At 35.1% G+C, this 19731-nt stretch overlaps 1 protein-coding gene across 1 annotated transcript in view; it reads left to right on the top strand.

The window, feature by feature from the left end:
• Positions 1-19731, top strand: part of MYO16 (myosin XVI) — an 884880-nt gene that overhangs the window by 791657 nt on the left and 73492 nt on the right. Inside the window, exons 32-34 of the mRNA XM_072621988.1 lie at positions 2992-3238; positions 5676-5983; positions 13516-14718. Of these exons, the coding sequence (XP_072478089.1) occupies positions 2992-3238; positions 5676-5983; positions 13516-14718 (1758 nt within the window). The remainder of the gene's footprint in view (positions 1-2991; positions 3239-5675; positions 5984-13515; positions 14719-19731) is intronic.

Below are 19731 nucleotides of genomic sequence, written 5' to 3'. Positions count from 1 at the left end.
TACAAATGAGCTTCTACTGCCAAATTAAATGGCACCTTTCCCTCTAAGTTTAATACTCCTTGACCTCTCACCAGCTTTTGACGCTGTAGACCCTCTGAATGAAGCCCATCTGCTCCCTTAGATTGAGAGATGCCATAATCAAGGCCCTTCTCTTAGACTTTCCTTGTCTCTTTTCCATTCCCAACTGTTTAATGTGAGGTTCCCCAAGGTTTTCCTTAGTTCTTTTATCTTCCTTTTTGACTCTCTCACTTGTAAATAGTGTTCATCCTCATGACTTTGAGTATATATTTAATCTGCATAGGATTTAATCTGTATAGGTTGGAGCAATTCTACTGAACTCAAACAGAACTATACATGGTCTGGACACTGACACAGCATTCTAGCGCTATTGCAAACTCAGTTTTCCCCTAATTAAAAAATTCCTTAAAAGTCTCTCTGAGCAATCCCCCGAATTCATTTTCTCTTCTCTTGTAAAGGTTGTGTTGAGGCATTATATGGTATTCCCAGCACTGTCTATAACCCTGACCTAGGCTCTCCACCCTAAATATTCTTCATCTATACAAAAATATAAATTTATTCTATGAAAATATTATTTCAGAGTTTATGTTTATAAAAATGAACCCATTTTTCAATAGTTTGCATTTAAGTTGTTTCCAATTACTGGGTGCGCATTTTGTCTCCACCCTACCTCCACTCTCACCCTCAAATATACAACTTTAGGAAGGTTTGAAAAGGAGACTGGACATTTTTGCTATAAATGTAATCATTTGAATTTCAAATTGTATTACCAGGAGATTATCTTTCTGAGTATATGTATTTATTACCTTCCAGACAAAAGAAAAAAAGTTTTATGAGTCTAAAATCTACTACTCTTTCTGTCATCTTAAAAAATCTCATAAAAGTGTCAGAAGAAAAATGGGAAATTAATTTCTTTTTATGCCAAATCATTTTCTTGAAGTAATTAATCTCATGCTAAAGAAGCCAATTTGTGCCATATCGTATAGTTTAAATGATCAAAAAAGGCAGTTGGGAATAATGACGGGAAAATGGAGTCCCTCAGATTCTTTGAAATAGATGTCACTGGGTGAATGTTGTTGTCATATGAGGAGGAGTAGGAACAATGAGGGGTGGAGGTAGGAAGAAGCCTGGTTTGTTCGTATTAATTCTTTAGTTCAAGTAAGGAGATATTGTAGAGTTACGCTGAACTTCACCCTTTCCAAACATACACTCCTCTTTTTTAAAAAAAAGAAACAAGAATGAGTAAAGACCAGCCTGCCTTGTTCTGCTTTTTCTCTGATGAAGATGCTCTTAAGTCTAACTGCATTTTATTCTATGGGGGTTTATTTTCATGGAAGCTTGATTGTACCTTTTGCTGTTTAATTTTTTTTCATATTAGTTCAGCGTGACTATTTGGCAGTTTAACTTAATACAGTACCATGATATTCCAAAGTAACTGTAAACATTCAGTGTTGCCATCTGAAAAAAATGTAAGCATTTTAAATGTCTGCATATTTTTCTCCCGAAATCATACTTATAGAAAATTTTCTTCACCCCCCTGCTCTTGTAATCAACCCATATCATACAGATAACTCACTAGTTCATTGTAATTTGAGAGAAATTGACAATTTTAGGGCATTTAATACTTTAGATTTCTCTTATCCCAAATCCCCTGCCCATGCTACCAAACAGAAAAAAAATTAGTTTTATTTTGTAAAACAGATCTCTTGCTGTAATGTATTCATTCTTTGGATTCTTCCTTTCTCTTTCTCACTCCTATCTTTCTTTATTCCTTCTTTTTTTCCTTCCTTCTTTCCTACTTTCCTTCCTTTTCTGCTAAAATTCAGAAATATTTTCTGAACTCACCATCATCACTTCTAGGAATGCCAAACATTTGAAGTTAGGCTTTTTCCAAATTGATAATACAGTTATAACTACGTGACATTAAAATCTTTTGAATAAATCCTTTCTTTTGTCCATTTTATATAAGACTTATTAGCATTGGAGAACATCACTGAGTCTCAAATACTTAAGTAAGATTGTATTGCTAGAAATAAGGGTGAATGTAATCATGATTGATTTATCAGTGTGGGATGAAGGGAATGGTATTTTGCTCTCAAATTGATAAAGTTTTATACCTATAAAAAGATTGTAAATCTTTGTCTTTTAGATTATATATTCTTTGTATCTGTAGTCTGGCCCTTCTATGCTTTTTTCCTCTAGAACTATGAAACATTATCTATGTCTGTCTATCTATGTATCTGTCTGTCTGTCTGTGTGTCTAACTATCTATCTATCTATGCCTTAAATGAAGCATAGACTAGGGCCTATGTAGAAGTTAACATAGGTTAAAAAATCCACATACACACATATATGTATGTATATACACATATGCAGGTATATGTGTATATGTATGTGTATATGCAGTTGTGCTGTCTTCAACTTAAACTCTAGAACAAAACCTCATTGTGGTATGGAGTAGACACTGACTTATAAAAAGCTATGCTAAGCTCGACGGATCCTATCAAGCTAGAAATATTTAAATTACAATTCTGAGTAGGTACTGTTATCAAAGGAGCAGCCTTAGCTAAACTCAGAGAGATCCAGCACCAGAAAGTTGGCCCTGAGGTGATAATATTTTTTTTAGTCCCAGCCATTGATAACACTTGTCTTAGCATAAAGGAGCTTCACCCTGCGTTGGTAGAGTATGTACTTACACATAAAAGACCTCATTATAAAGATTATTCCTGGTAACCTATCCAAGTAAATGATATTCTTAACATAATCTTTGAATTTATGATAGCTATTAATGAATTTTTAAACCTCATTTTAATGTGACTAGGATACATTTCATTATTTCTTTTACACTGAGCTTATATTTATCAGTCTGTAACCCCATTATCAGTCATGCAGCTTAATGTCATTTTGACTTTGCTTCTGTGTTTTGGATTCACATTTCTTTCATCGCACCATAATTTTGTCCTCTTCTGACAGTTATAAGAGGCTTTCTTGCACGCCAGCACTTGCTGCAGAAAATGAGCATCAGACAGCAAGAGGTCACATCAGTAAAGAGTTTCCTCCAGAACACAGAAGACATGGGCCTGAAAACATATGATGCACTGGTCATTCAGAATGCTTCAGACATAGCTCGAGAAAATGACCGGCTCCGCAATGAAATGAACACAGCTTACCATAGAGAAAAGTTCGAGGTCAGAAACAAGCAAGAAGAAGGCATCAAAAGGTAAGTGGAAAACATTTTTGACAGCCTTCGAAACTGGTCCACATATTACCATAAGAGTTCAGAACAGTTCTCAGTTCAGGGTCACCAAGAATCAATGATCAAAGGGGAAGGGGCAAGGAAAAAGTACCTAGTATGTGCCAAGGCCAGTGCCAAGCCCTTTACAAATATTATGGTAGTATGTATGGTAATATGTCATATGCAAACATTTTGCTAGAGGCAGTATAGTAGATAGATATAGTATAGCAGATAGAATGCTCTAGGAACATCTAGGTTTGAATCTGGCCTCAGGCACTTACTAGCTATGTGACACTGGGCGAGTCATTTAACTCTCAACCTTAGTTTCCTGATCTGTAGAATGTGAAATACACTGTAAGTTTTGAAGAGTATTATAGCTGTGAGGTTTTATATTTGTTTTTTGTCATTATGGTTGCTATCAGTGATTGTGAGTAGGGAAGCAACATGATACAGTAGTAGAGAGCTTTCCTCTGAACCAAAGGGACCAAATCCTGCCTCTCACACGTATTGTGTGAACCCAAGCAAATGATTTCACCCCATGTTAGCTCCAGCAACTCTCTCAGACCAATTTGCAGAGGAGGTGAGGTTCTGAACCAGTAAGGAAATTTTCCGCAGCGGGAGTTTCTTATTGTAAAGAAATCATGGGTCTGGTAAAAACTATGATGATCATCTAATGACAGCTTCCAATGAATGTTTTATGTATTGTTGTTAATATATTAAATATCTTTCTTAACAAGGTCATAAATACAGATGCATCTATCTCTAGACCATCTATGAAGTCTCTTTTGAAGGTCATTAATTTTTCATGCTATACTTGTTTCATTTTTTGAATACCTCAGGCAGTATCAAATTTTATTTTAAAGTATATGATAGCTCTATTTTTAGCAAACAGATTTAATTTAGCTTTTAAATTTTTTCGTTCAAGCACACCAAACATAAATGCTGACTTAGAGAGCCTTCTGGAAATTTGCCAAGATAATTAATAAGGAGCCATTTTAGGAGAGAAGAGATGCCATGAAATCAATACAGAGAAATGCATCTGTTCTAGTCACTATCTCAACTGACACATTTTCTTCTCCAGTGAAGACATCTTTTTTTTCTTTTCATTTGAAAGTCTACTTTGGAGGCTTAGCTAGAAATATAAATTTTACAACCACCTGTGAGTGATAAGGACACCTCTACATAGTAGCATCAGTCTATGGAACAGCAGTAATCTGTTCTCTTTGACCATAGTTGATATTTATTTTTCCACAGGAACTCAATAATGCCATATTGTGTCTCACTGGAAATAGCACTCCTTTGCTTTTGCATCCTGTGTCAGATTACTTTTATTAAAATAAAAATGGCAGTGTCATCTCTGATTAATTAGCTTCAAATATCCCAGTGATTAAATACGAAAAAAATTCCTTTGTAAGGAAAAATCAGTAATTAAACATTACAGTGAAAACAAATTACATACTGAATACCAAGTTTTCATCTTCAACTATTTCATTTACTACATGGGCAACTGGCTATATCTTTTAGAAGAATTCCAACTCTTTTGATGTTCTGCCATAAAGAGATATAATTATAAAAACAAATGCTTAAAAATGATTTGGAAAACAAATGTATTGACATCTTTTGTTATTACTGTATCTTTTTTTTTTACTGAATTAATTGCATATGCCTTCTAGAAGGATATTTATTATTTTCTCTGCTGGAACTGAACAATCATCTCAATTTCTAACCTTGCCCAGATGTAAAATTAAGTACCAAGTGATTTGTCAATTTGTTTATTGGATAAGAGCAATACACTTGGCAACAGACAAGACGTATAGACTAAAAGGGAAAGAAAATCATTATGATGGAGAAAATAACTCCACATAATGAAATGATGGCTGATGATGCATGGAAGAAGAGACAGAAATAGGAAAGTAGTGTGGGTTACCCCCATAATTCCATGCTTTGCTTTTTATAATAGTGTACTCCTTTGAGAAGGAGCCATGATGAACTCCCAACATTTGCTGCATCAGTAACTTTCTATTAAGATGGATTTCCCAGAAATTATCATTCAGATTGAATTCCTAGGTTTTGATTGTATTTAATAATCAGAGTGTGAACAATCCATTCAGTGAATGCCTGATCAACAATATGAAACTACTTAAGGAAAGCTGCATTTATGTCTGTGGGGGGGGGTAGGGGAGTCCAATGATCTGATTTATCATAAAGCAGGAAATGGAAAAATGCTAGCAGCTTCATCTGGATTTGTTTGTCAGAAGATTACTGAATTCACATCCTCTTGTCACAGCAGGGGTGTTGAGAGATTGTTTTCCAAAAGGCTGTTATTATGTTTGCATGAACAGGTTCATTGTTATCATTTGAATAATGCATCTGGGCATCTCTTCTGTTATGTGTGTGTGGTGTTTTTCTTCTTTCCTTTAAGAGCTGCAGACAAGAGTGCAAAGATCTCTGAAGACAACCTTGCAGTCAACCGGGTACCCAAGCACTTTCATTCTAGCTCAGTTCCAGTCCCCATGGCAGTGGATGGCTTGGTACAGTCTCTGGCTGGATCATCCATCAGATCTCCCTCCCTGCACTCTGTGTTCAGCATGGATGACAGCAGTGGCCTGCCATCACCACGGAAACAGCCCCCTCCCAAACCAAAGAGAGACCCCAACACACGACTGAGTGCTTCCTATGAGGCTGTGAGTGCCTGCTTGTCAGCAGCTGCTAAGGACACAGCTAATGAAGGTTAGGCTCAAAGGGAAAGCACAGAGTAGGGGGAGGGGAGGAGCAAATTGGGAGAAAACACATTACTTCCGTTTATTGATCTTCTGACTTCCGGTCCCCAAATGCCCTGTAGTAGCCTTGGAGCTCTAGTATATTTTTAACAGAAATAAATCTAACTGCTGATTTACTAGTGGCTCTTTAATCACTAAGAAAACATGACATTTTGTTAAAATTTCTAAGACTGTTCAAAAAGGCAAATCATGCTATTTTCCCTACCCCTGCCCTCTCCCCAACCCCCAACACACACACACAGTTGCACATAAAAAAAAAAAAACTTCACATTTTTGACAATAAAAATTTTATGCCCTATTAATAATTAGAATTTTTCAAGCTTTTGATTGAAAGAGATATGGCCAGAATCAAGACTTGGGCTCACCCTGCCTGTGACACATAGCTTCTGACCCTGGCAAGTCGCATAACCTATCAGTGCCTAAAATAACAAAATCTATGAGTGCTGATATTCACTGGAAATTCATTTTCTCACTAGGAGTTCCTTATATCAGATCTAGTCCAAAACAAAACAAAACAAAAACTCCCAAATAAATCATGTCATCAGTTTTTCTTTACATCAAAATTTAGGCAAAGAACATCTATTTAGGCATACTGGTGAGTGAAGTGATTCACCATTAAATGAATAGCAAGGTTAATGGTATCTGTAAAAGTAAGTTAACTTAAATTTCTCTATTGAGATACTAGCAACATCTTTATCTCATTGATTCAAGTTAAAGTGCATACTCAATCCAAGTTTTCTTCCGCTCATTTATATTAGGATATATATGGGCCATAGTTTGCCATCCTTTGATTTATATTATAACTTATTAGTAATTATTCATCTTTAGAAATATTATAATAAATAAGGCACATTAGAGAGAACTTAGAATTGAATTTAATTGCTTTTAAAGAATAATAACCAAGAAGTTTAGCCAACAAGATAAAAACAGAGAGAGATCATGAGAATATTATCCTATAAAAAGATATTTGACAAGTTACACAAGTCTAGAGTAAATTGCAATGCTAAGCATACTACAATCACCTTCATTAATCTATCTGTGCAGGCTTTCAGGCGAAATCATTCTTTAAGTATATATGTGTACATAGATAGATAGATAGATAGATAGATAGATAGATAGATAGATAGATAGGTAAAATGCAGAGAAGTAGCCATTGCACTAAATAGCTAGAGAAAGGTACAAGAAGTTGATAGAAGAGCAAATATTGTTGTAATGAAGAGACAACTAGACTTGAAATCCTAATGACCTGAATTCAAATACCACCTCAGGCTTTTCCTCATTCTGTGATCCAAGACAAGTCAGTTAACATCCCTAAGCTTCAGGTTATTCTTCTGAAAAATGAGGAATTGGACTGGATCATGGCTATGATTCCTTTCAGCTCTAAATCCATGATCTTTAATTTATAATTGATGAGGAAAATCATATGTTCTGCTAAGATTTAGGGAATAAAGATGAGTAAATACAGAAATAAACGAATATGAGAAACAACATGGAGCGAATATAGAAGAGTGTCAAGGTGGGAAATTTAAATTTGATCAGTGGAAAGCAATTGGAAAGGGTGGGATTCACATGCTAGAACTATTGGGCTCCGACAATATCTTCTTAAACAGAGGAAGCACAATGCTTACTCAATGATATTTACATCTAAGTGATTCATAAACATGCAGGATGAGCAGGCAGGATAAATCTCATTCATCCCCTTATTTCTCTCTAGGTAATATTTTGGTTTTCAGCAGGGCTAGGTTTGTGGGGCAAAGCTCAATAAAGGAATGACAAAAACAAGAAACAAGTTGTGAGTTAGACATTTGGATATAGAGAATATGGCATGATTACAAAGATCAAAATTAGGAACAAAATATACTATAAAAAAGGAACATGAAGGTGAAGTTCCCCTAACAATAACTTTATTCAGGATGGAAGAATCAATGTGAAAAAAAATGGAATAAATATGGCAGAGTGGGTAGATATGATGTGAAAGGGGGAAAGGCATGAGTATTCTAAATACATGAGTATTCTAAGTCATGGAAAGGCCAATTCTGAGAATCAGAACATGGCAGTGGTTGACGAAATGAGAAAAGGAAATCAAGTGTTGAGCATCATTCAGGGCAAATTACAAAGGGTGGAGGGACAGATGAGGTTCCAGAAAGTTATTTTTTAAAATTTCCTTTCAAAAAAGGAGTACATTGACATGTAGATAAAATGTTACAGGGAAACAGAAAAGAAAATATATACATAGATATTTCAAATGTCATTTTTTTAATCTAAAGACAAATTTTAAGAGGAGAACTTACTAAGATAACACAAAATAACTTTTTTAGTCAAGCATAAGTATACTGAGGAAGAATGAATTTATAATCAGAGAATTAAAATGGTTTCTATACATCTTAGTGTAATAATACCTAACGTTATATAGTGCTTACTACATGATAAGCACTATGCTAAGTGCTGTACACTTATTGTCTCATTTGATCCTCACAACAATCCTGGAAGAGAGGTGCTATTATTATCTCCATGTTACAGATGAGAAAACTGAGGTAAACAGAGGTTGAGTGATTTACCCAGGATCTCACAGTTGGTAAATGTCTGAGGTCAGATTTAACTCAAGTATTCCTGACTTAGGCCTGGTGCTCTATCTACTCAGTTGCCTAGTAAGAGAATATTCTCTTGCACTAGATGAGTAAAATACAAAAATAATGAACCAATGAAGCAATAAGATATTATCCAAAACCCAAAAGATCATATTTTCATTAAAGGAGCTTTCAAATTTTGAATGTGAGCAAGAAGAAAGGAATATATATATATGTCCAAAGTCGCAAAAATCAAATACGTAAAATTATTTTCCAGACATCTCAACTCAGTCCCAATTTGAGGTGGTATGTGAGCTCCACCACACTGATTACACACCATGTTTATTTACAGCCAGCTGTTGTCCACCTTACACAACAAGTGCTTTTTTGTGGATCGCTTATGGCATAACACATATTTGTGTTTCTGTTTAGGTTTGCTTTATACCATGTCTAGAAAAAAATAGAGGGCAGTTGATGTAAAAATGAGGTCTCTTTCAAAATGGAGATCTAAAAGTGAGCTAGAGAGGTTCTTAGCAAAGAAGTAATGTGATGTGGTTGACAGAGAGCTGACATAGGAGTCAGGGGATACTGTATCCAAACCCTCTCTTAGATGTCATTATAGGCGATAGTGACTACTTATAAAAAGACACATTCTTTATGCTCTCCGTCTCAAATAGTTACAGTTATACAAATGTCTTAGAATGAGAATATTTTCTTATAAAGTTGTGGTTATCAGTTTCTAGTTAGGAATAAAAACTTATTCATCTTTGTCAGTAAGAATTCTCAATGCCAAATCCAAAGGGGAGAGGAATTTCCTAAGGTTAATGAGCTTCTCCAGATGGTCCTATTGGAAGTTGATACATTACTGATCATACTAGACAATGAACCATTGCATAGCCTCCTGAATGAGTTTAGCTGACTATTTACATGAGGAAACCTAGTGAATATAGAAGGCCTATTGCTTAGATGATGATACGGCATTGAATGGTCCTTCCATAGAGCTAGTCAATTAGGTCCTCTTGGATTGATGCTGAGGACAACTAACTGGGCCCAAAACACTGCATAAGAGAGCTGACTAGACTGCATTTGGGAAATTGAAAATTGCTTTTAATGATCCCAAACTTCTTTTCAACGCCAATTTTTGTCTAGTGATGCAAAATAGGAATTAATCACAAAGTAGTACACTCTGCAAAGAATTAAAATTACAGATCACCTAAATATTGATCGAGAGATGCATGGTGGGTGTAAAAACTAAAGAGAGTTATATGGACCTTCCAGAACAATCTCCACATCATTTTGAGATATCAGAATAGGGTTTTAGTAAAGCTTGTAATTTATTATTATCTGAAAAACTTAGATTTTTGTATGATTGTTTTTATGACATATCACTCACTAGAACTATTGTATATGTATACATGCACATATATGTATTGTATATATAAATATATAGTTCATAGTTTCATCATCATCTTTCTCCTCTCTATATGTATGTATGCATGTATATGTATATACACGCATGTATGTACACACATACACAGGCATTTATAATTCTAGTCTAGTTACATATGTTATGTTAAAAAAGTAAGTTATATAAAATATATTGTTATATAAATCAAAAATAAAGTATACATTAGTTATACCTTTTTACATGTACATAATGTATATTGTGTACATATATACACCATATATATGTATATATGTGAATATATACATATGTGCATTCCAACCACTTCTACAGAGATAGAAAAAAATTTTACAATAAATTTGATTTGATTTGATTTGCTCACCTAATTTTCATTTGGAGATTCATTATATTTCCTTTGAAATCTGGTAAAAAGTCATCCTCTATTTGAACTTTTGAGTCCTGGGTCTTTGAAAATATATCACTGAATGTACAAGACAGGTAGCTAAATGTTCTTTCACCACCTGTAATACTGCACTAGAGCCATTTCCCCAAATACCGTTATAATGAGGTTCCAGAAAATCCTTGAATTTTTCAAAGATCCTCCATTTTTCATCCAATTGCAGCTAAGTTTTTGCACCTGCATTAAAATGTGGTCAAAACTAACCCAAAATGTTGCTTGCCATTTCGGAACATAAAGGATCACTCTGTTGATGAAAAGGAACTATTTTGTTCTCATGGATTAAATTCTAGATGTCTGGGTTTTAATGAGGTTGAAATGTGACACGTATATTTATGCAAATAGCACAATTTAAAAAATTACCTCAAAGATTCCTTCCCAAAATGAAAAGGAAAAAGAAAACAAAAAAGAACTCATATTAGAATAATTCTTTATCAAAATATGAATACTTGTGTCATCTCAGGATGAACTAGCCAGGAGTCAAATATGTGAGAAGAATGATAGAACACATGATTGAAGAGTTATAGCATTTTCTGCATTGTGATTATACCAGAATTCTGTTTAAATTGGTCACAATTTGACCCAAATATGGCCATGATAATCACATCATTCTGGCTTCTTTGATCAGATGTGAAATTGTTGAGTTTTTGTTTTTGTGGTTGTTGTTTTTTAACTCAGTATCAAACATTTTTTTCCAAGAAGAATTTTGTTGGTTTGGAATGCTTGTGAGTCCAGATTAATCAATAAAGTCCAATATTTCTAAATAAACATACACCATTTAGCTGAACTGGATGTAGCCAGGCTTTGTACTTGTGTGTCATTATGATAATTTCATCTCAATACACAAAAAGCTAAACTTTCCATAGAGTCTACAGTCTCAACATTGGTCATTTGGGTCACAAGATGATAATAGAGCTTAAACTTCCTGAAGAGAAGTTGCTTATAAACTTAACTGAGAGCAATTTAAATATGATGTATTCATTCCACTGGACTGTCAGAGACTTGTCTGCTTTGAAAAAAATGGTAAAGATACCATAATGGATAAATAATGGATATTTTTCTTACTACGGACATGCACCCATTTTACTGGTTCTCTCTCAGAAGCTCCATTGATTTAAAGCTAACTTTTTTTTTTTTATGAAATTTAGCGTTCCTTTTGCTAGGATCCTGTTAAAGGGCCCTATTTGAAATGAATAATAAACTCCACTATCTTGGTTAAATAATTCAATAATGTATTGAAAGTTGATATTCACAAAACAGACTTTCTGCAGATCATAAACCATCCAGAATGATGAAATTTGTCAAGATTTTCAAAATTCAATATATTTTATAAAATAGCATGATGTTATTATATGAAAGAATTCTCACTATTTATAGAGGATATATTTATCTAATTAAATGACCCTATTCAGTAAAATATTGCTCATTATTGTATGAGAGAAATAAATTATCCTTCTAGAAAAGAAAAACTATTGTTTGTTCTTCCTACACATCAACAAGTATCTCCATTTGCTCCCTTACCTCTTTTTTAAGCTTTTATTTTTCTTCTAATTGATTCCTCCAGTATTTGACCCTAGTTTTACCACACATGTTCTCATTCTCTCTTTCTGTGTCTGTATCTGTGTGTCTGTGTGTCTGTCTGTCTCTCTCTCTCTCCCTCTCTCTCTCTCTCTTTCTCTTCTCTCTCCCTCTGTCGGAAAGATTTCTCATTATTTGCATTTCAGATTTTATTTTTGTTCCCCTTAACACCTTATTATTTGTTGCTTGCTTTTATTATGCAAATAACAACCACAGTAAGTTTTAAACAAATTTAACCTTCCTTCTACTTCAGTGATTTTTATTTACCCATGAAAACAATCTAGTTAACGTATTTAATGGCAATAACCCTGGCTATCTCAGTAATTTTCTGTGTGCTATTTTTAAAGTCAGTTCACCTCTAGACATCTTAGTTTCCTGGCCTGTAAAAATGTGGAATATATGATAAAATCAATCACTTAATCAATAAGTATTTATTAAATACATATTCTGTTTAATTTTGTGTGCACAAAATTGAAAACTGAGGTATTGTCTCTCCTCAATGAGCTTACATTCTGTTGTGTGACTAAAACGTATAAATACAAAATAATTACACACTTATTCCCCCATTAACAACTGGAGAATTTGGAAAAGAATTTGAAGAGGTTTACTCTTAATCTGAGCCTTGAAAGGAGCCAAGGCTTCCAAGAAGAAGTGGAGTATTACATTTTCAGAATGGGTAAAAAACCAGTACAAGGGCATGAAAATGAGAAATGAAATGTTATGTATTGAAAGCAGAGCAGATGGACTAGATTGTAGAGTATGAAAGACAGAGGGACAGAAACAGAGAGGCAGAGAGAAACAGAAATATGTAATCAACTTAGAAAGACAGATTGGAATTAGATTTTGAAGGGCCCGAAGCACCAAACAAAGGAGCTTATATAGGCATACTTTTATTATCTGAAAAAACATTTAATTACATAGAACCATAAAATTTCTTTGGAACTGGGCTTCCTGTACTCAACCTTAGGAGAATATGGCAACTTACAGAATGAGCTGAATGAACCTTCACCACAAGTAGGTATCTGAGATACTTTAGACAAATCCTTTGGACAGTTACAGTTAAACATAGCCTAGATTATTTTGTGCCTCATGTCCATTTTATCTCAAGCTAATGTGCTAAGCTCTTCTCAAGGAAGGCAAAGATGTGGTCAGACCTACTCAAATATAAATATGGCATTATGCAACTTTCTCCTTTTTCTCATGGATAAGCTGTTAGTCTTATGAATACTAACACCTAATTGACATTAACCTTGATATTCAAAATACTAATATTCTTCTTTTGCAAAGAATAAAGTGAGTTTTGCTTAGGATCCAAAGGGACTGAACTGAAATGTTGAAGAGAAATATGGCTTAGAACATATTAGGATCTGGAACCGTGAGACCTATGAAGAGTTAAATCCAAGCTAGGCTACATGGTGCAAGCTGTCAAATATTTGAAGGATCTTAACTCTACCATTGTCTTTTTTCTTTTCCAGTGTTGACCCGGCCCAGGCCACACAGTGATGATTACAGTACCCTGAAAAAGATTCCTCCCCGAAAGCCCAAAAGAAGCCCCAACACAAAGCTTAGTGGCTCATATGAGGAGATACCATCACAAAAACCTGGAGAAGCAAAATACTTAAGTGCTGTAACTAAAGTAGGTCTGCAGGATGTGATGACAATGCAAAGAGCTTCTTCTGCAGATGGGCCACACCAGGGAATCCTCAATTTGTTTATGTCCCAAGAAGAAGAGGAGGAGACTGAGCCAGTATACATTGAAATGGTAGGGAACATAATAAAGAACAGTTCCATTGAGACAGACAGCCCCGATCAAGGCGAGTCTGTTTATGAAGAGATGAAATATTTTTTGCCAGAGGAAAGCAACAACAGTGGCTTGGGAACGGTTCCACTAGTAACTGGATCCCCACCCTTGTTTTTTGACTGTCGAAAACCTCTAGTTGTTGAAGATGCTGACCTAAACAGTCAAACCATAGGGACCTTTAGAGATACTTGTGACATTCCACCACCTTTTCCAAATCTGCTTCCTCATAGACCTCCACTTCTGGTGTTTCCTCCAACCCCGGTGACATGCTCTCCAGCATCTGATGAGTCACCTTTAACACCTTTGGAGGTAAAAAAGCTTCCTGTCCTAGAAACCAATCTGAAATACCCTGTGCAGTCAGAAGGATCGAGTCCATTGTCTCCACAGTACTCCAAAAATCAGAAAGGGGACAGCGACAGACCATCATCCCCTGGTCTAATGGTATTTAATGTTTCAAGCAAAGTTTCTCCTCCTTCAACTCCACCTCCCCCTCCCCTTCCGCCTCCTCCTGTTCCTCCACCTGCTACTTTTCGGCCCTCCACACACTTTACTTTCCCCCCGGAAACTCATGCTCCATTTCTGGCTAATGCTGGGAAAGCAGGGACGAATTCGGAGTTGTCCAAAGTACCTCAGAAACCAAATTCTACTCATGGTTCAGGTTCTTCCAGTTCATTCTCTCAGCTGTCCTATTCTCCTGGGAAGGTGGCAAAAGTGGAGCACAGGAAACCCAACTCTAGTTCATCTTCTCCACTACCATACAGCCCTCCAAACTCAAGACCATTAACCAGTCCTCTTGATGAGTTAACAAGCCTGTTTAACTCAGGACGAAGTGTACTTCGAAAGTCTGCAGCAGGAAGGAAAATTAGGGAACCTGAAGGTAAGCAGTCAGGAACTACTTCTCCTTTGCTCTTTTTTTAAGAAAATCTAGTAGAATAATTGTGCTAGATGATGAAGTAGATAAAGTGTTAAACTTGGAGTCAGGAAAACTTGAGTTCAAATCCAACCTCCAATACTTATTAGCAAGTTATTTAATCTCTCTGTCTGATTCAGTTTCCTCATATGTAAAATGGGGATAATAGTAGCAACTTGTCAGGGTTATTGTGAGGAATATGTGAGGTGAGACTTGTAAAGTGCTTTGTAACCCTTAAAGTTTATATTATATATTTATATCTATACCTCTCTATATATAGTATATATGTATATTGTGCATAATATAATATGTAAGCTTATAGAAATGCTAGCTGTCATTATAATTGTTACCACCATTTTAATGATTTCTTCTAATAGTTGTTAAATTTTGAAAGCTGATTTTGTCAGAATAGGAAATTCGCTAAGTACTAAGATTCCCACTTTACAGAAAGAGAAATTAAAAGCTAAGAAAATTTTAAAGTATTGAACTAAAACTATAGACACTAAACAAGAATCTAGGGAAATTATTGAATATAGCACTTCTGTCCAGAGTTTGGTTTATCCTTATTAATAATTCCCGGTATTATAGCAGTTCATCCTCAATGTTCTTATGTTCTATGTTACTGAGTCACGTTAACTTGTAGACATATAACTATAACCCTCATGAGCTATGCATTGTCTATCAAACCATTCTCTTTAACAATTTACTTTTTTGCCTTTCATCATGATAATGTGGTGATTATGAACAAGTTACTTCACCTTTATGGCCCTCGATTTCCTTGTCTGTAAAATGGGGTTAATAATACTTGTATTACCCACTTCACAGAGGAGTTGTGAGGAAAGTACATAAGGAAACTTTAAAGTGCTATAGAAATGTGGATTTCCATCATTTCATCATCAGTCCCCTGGAATTTTCCCCTACTGGATTGCAACCAGTTTTGGTCGAATGGATAGATGATAGCTGGAAAAAATATGTATGTTAAATACTTACTATGTACAAAGCACTATGTTAAACACTAGCTAAACAGATATGTGAGACAGAGGCCCTGCTTTCACAGAGCTTATGTTCTAATTGCAAGTGACAGCACATAATAAAAAGACACAACAGAAGCATGGAAGGAAAAGCCCAGAAGTATAGGAGGATGCTCCAGAAGAGAAGATACCAAGGTCCACGGTCGTTAAGGTATAGCCTCAGGTCGTATGGCAGTGCTCAGGGGTCAAGAGATTATAGATTTAGAATAACTGGTAAAGCCCAGAGCACCTTACCAGTAATGAGACAGATGGAAACACCAGATCCTCCATCTTACCATGAGGACTGAAGTTGGTAACTTTCTGTTCAGTCAAGTAGTGTGAACAGGTTTGCCTATTATTCAGGAAAATTGGCAAGAAGGGCATGAAGGAAATGGCAATTCTCAACTCTTTCCCATAAGGGTAGAGATTAGAGAGGGTACAGATTCAGTAATCAGCAAGGAGATAGAATAGGTTCATTAGGAATAAGATTGAATAGAACACATGCCACAGCATTTTACCCCTTTCCCTTGAATAGGCACTGGGTGATCTGGTGGAAGAGAAGGTCAGAGAAAGAACAGATCTATCACCTCTTCAGACAGAACTGTGATTTCTTCAGCTGTAGCATCATTAATTACAGAATATTATATTATATAATATCATTAAATCATGAATAATTAAATCATTATCAATCAATATTTAAAAGAAGTAAAAGAAGGTAAATGACAAATATCAGCATGTCTTCCTCACAATTCAATTCAACAAATGTTTCTTTTTGCGTCTATAAGTCATTTTCTCTTTTCTTTGATCAAGTTAGAGCATAGACTTTGGGATCAAGGATTACACAGTTGAGTGACTTTTGAAGCATAGTTGCACCTTGCTATCTAGAATGACTGCACAGCTACACTATTCATGTGCCAATTTTCCCACTGCCCTTTCAACATTTACCATTTTAAAAATCATCTTTGGGTGTTAGGAAAAACAGAATTATTTTAATCTTCCTATCTATAATTATTAGTGAATTAAAGTATTTTATATTGTTGTTAAAATCTTGACTTTCTTTCTTGGAATACTGCCTGGTCATATTCTTTGATCATTTATAAAATGGATAATGGTTCTTATTCTTATATATTTCAATCAGGTCCCTATATTTCATAGAAATCATGCCTTTATCAGCAAAATTTGCTGCACACACTTTCTTCCCACTTATCTGCTCCCCCTTTAATTTTAGCTGTGTTGGTTTTGTTTGTGTAAAATATCTTAATTTTGCATAATCAAAAAATATACATCTCACCTTTGCTGATTCTGTCTTTTAATTGATTATGAACTGTTCCTCTACCATAGTTCTAAAAGTTCTTCCTTTTCCTCCTAATTTATTAATTATGCTACCCTTTATGTAAAATTTATGCACCCATCTTAGATACATTATGAGTTGTTGGTCTTTGCTTAGTTTCTTCCTCAATAACTATTCATAAAAGAAATTGAATTTGCATCTGCGAGGATCTTTGATTTTCATAAATCTCACATTGAAATATTAGAGCTGTGCATTTAAACATGAATTAACAATTAGCCCTTACAATTTTCTGTTACTCAGTCATTTCTGTGATGTCTGACTCTTTGTGACTCCATCTGGGGTTTTCTTGGCAAAGATAAAGGAGTAATTTGCCATTTCCTTCTCTAGCTCATTTTACAGGTAGAAACTGAGGCAAAAAGGGTTAAGTGACTTGCCCAGGGTCACACAATTAGTAAGTGTCTAGATTTGAACTCAGATGAGTCTTCCTGACTCTAGGCTCAGCACTGCACCACTTAACAGACTTCTTTGCAATTTCAAGTACACACAAAGCTCAGTTTAACACTATGCCTAAAACCTAAAAGTTTTCAAGATCTAATTGGTGTTATCCAAGATAGTTTAGTTAGGGAAATAAAAATAAGACTGTGTCATTAGGCAACCTCATGGCATGAAATCCAAGGACTGGACTCTTTTATAAAGCTTATAAAGCTCTATAGCATAAATGTAAGGATAACATGAATTTGCTAATTGTTTATCCCTATTGTAGCATTAGCCAGCATTCAGTAACATGTATTAGAAACTCAAGTACAATATTGTTACCTTGACTGTGAAATTATAAGACATATGTCCCTTCTGTGAGCTTTTTTATGAGACATTGTTTAATTGGAAAGATTGCCTTGAGTTTCCTTATGACTTTCTCATAAAGCCATGAATTGGCAACTTCCCCATCTAACACAGTAAATAGAAGAGAAAACTGAGGAACATGAAGCATGCTCATCCCCATCCAACAGACTTCTGTTTTCCAACTACCCACTGGAGACTTCTGTACTTAGTGATGGTCTGTGATATGGGAAATATACATATATGTGTGTGTGTGTTTTCTCAATCAGTATTCCACTAACATAATACAGGTTATTTGGGGTTCTGGGTCTTCCTTGTATAAGTTGAAAAAGGAATAAAAATTTAGGTGTGAAAGGGAAAATAAATCTTAAAGACAGGATTAATCAATGAACCTCTTAGAGCAACATAAACACACACACAGACACACACACACCTTTTTTTTTTTTTTTTGATTGGGAGAGTCTGGGGAAATTTAGAGAATTGTAGGAAAGGCAGAGTTGGCATTAGGCTTTGCCATGCTACAATTCTACCATCATGCAGTAATCAGGCTTCTTAGTTGTCAATCAATTTGTTTTGCTTGACTATTCTTACACGATAAAATTCCTTTCTTCCTTTCCTTCTTGTCTCTCTCCTCTCCTCATTTCTCCTTTTCTTTACCCTCTTCCTTTCCTTTTCTTTTCTTTCCTTCTTTCCTTCTTTCTTTTCAGTGGTTGGAGGGAAGAGGGATCAAGAAAAACCCATGCTTGCCAACTGAAAAAAAATAATTATTTAAAAAGAAAAGAAACAACTTACCTTAACACCTGGTTGTCAAGACCAGTTAGTTAAAATAGAAAGATGGCCTATTGTCATGTGCCTTGAGGAGGGGGGTGAACCAAGCAGCCTTCTGGTATCCCAAGGTCTATGCCCCAAAATGAACATGGTGCCTTTTGATGCCCATTGCCTTCAGTTATGTCACTTGTCTTATTACCAAAATGTCTACTTTTGGCTGTGAAAACTCTTTATATGATCACTGCCCTGCCCCCCCCCCACAAAAAAAAGAAAATTGCAGAGTCAGCAATTACATTTTTCTGGAAGAATAGCTGACAATGTTACTTGGATTTAAATCTTCCACTTTAGCTTCCTTATACTTGATATTATTTTATCTAAAGTTATTTTCCTATATAAAACTTCAATAAGTGACTAATTCACCCTTTCTACTCATCTCTCACTTGAAAATAAATGGATTTCTCACATAGTTGAGGTATGAGAAGAACATTTGGCAGATTTTGCGATAGTCTACAAAATATCACCCCTACTCCCTTTGTATTAGTGACCTTGGGCAAGTAGAACTGTTGACCTGTTGTGAATCATTAATTTAAAGTTGCAAGAATTCCCAGTTGAAATATAAAACCATATTAGTTCAAAAGCATGCTTTTCCTAAAAATAAATTGAATTCCTAAAATAAAATTTCTTTGAAAGGATATACATATGTATATGTGTATGTATATGTATATATATATGTATATATGTGTGTATATTCTTTCAAAGAAATTTTATTTTAGGAATTCGATTTATTTTTAAGAAAAGCATGCTTTTGAACTATATATATATATACACATACATATATACATATATGTATATATATACACACATAAAATGGAGAGAAAGAGAAAGACTGAAAAATAATAGCTATTCTAGACTCAATTCAGGGTTTATGTAAGTCAGATTCTAGTTTTCTTGAGTTCAACCTAGAATAGCCATTATTTCTCTCTCTCTCTCTCTCTCTCTCTCTCTCTCTCTCTCTCTCTCTCTCTCTCTCTCTCTCTCTCTCTCGCTTTCTCTCCCTCTGTCTCTCTCTCTCTT

Source organism: Notamacropus eugenii, chromosome 6, assembly GCF_028372415.1.
Source record: "Notamacropus eugenii isolate mMacEug1 chromosome 6, mMacEug1.pri_v2, whole genome shotgun sequence".
In the NCBI taxonomy this organism is placed as follows: Eukaryota; Metazoa; Chordata; class Mammalia; order Diprotodontia; family Macropodidae; genus Notamacropus; species Notamacropus eugenii.
Note: the sequence above shows the minus strand (reverse complement) of the source record. Positions and strands in the feature narration are given on the sequence as shown.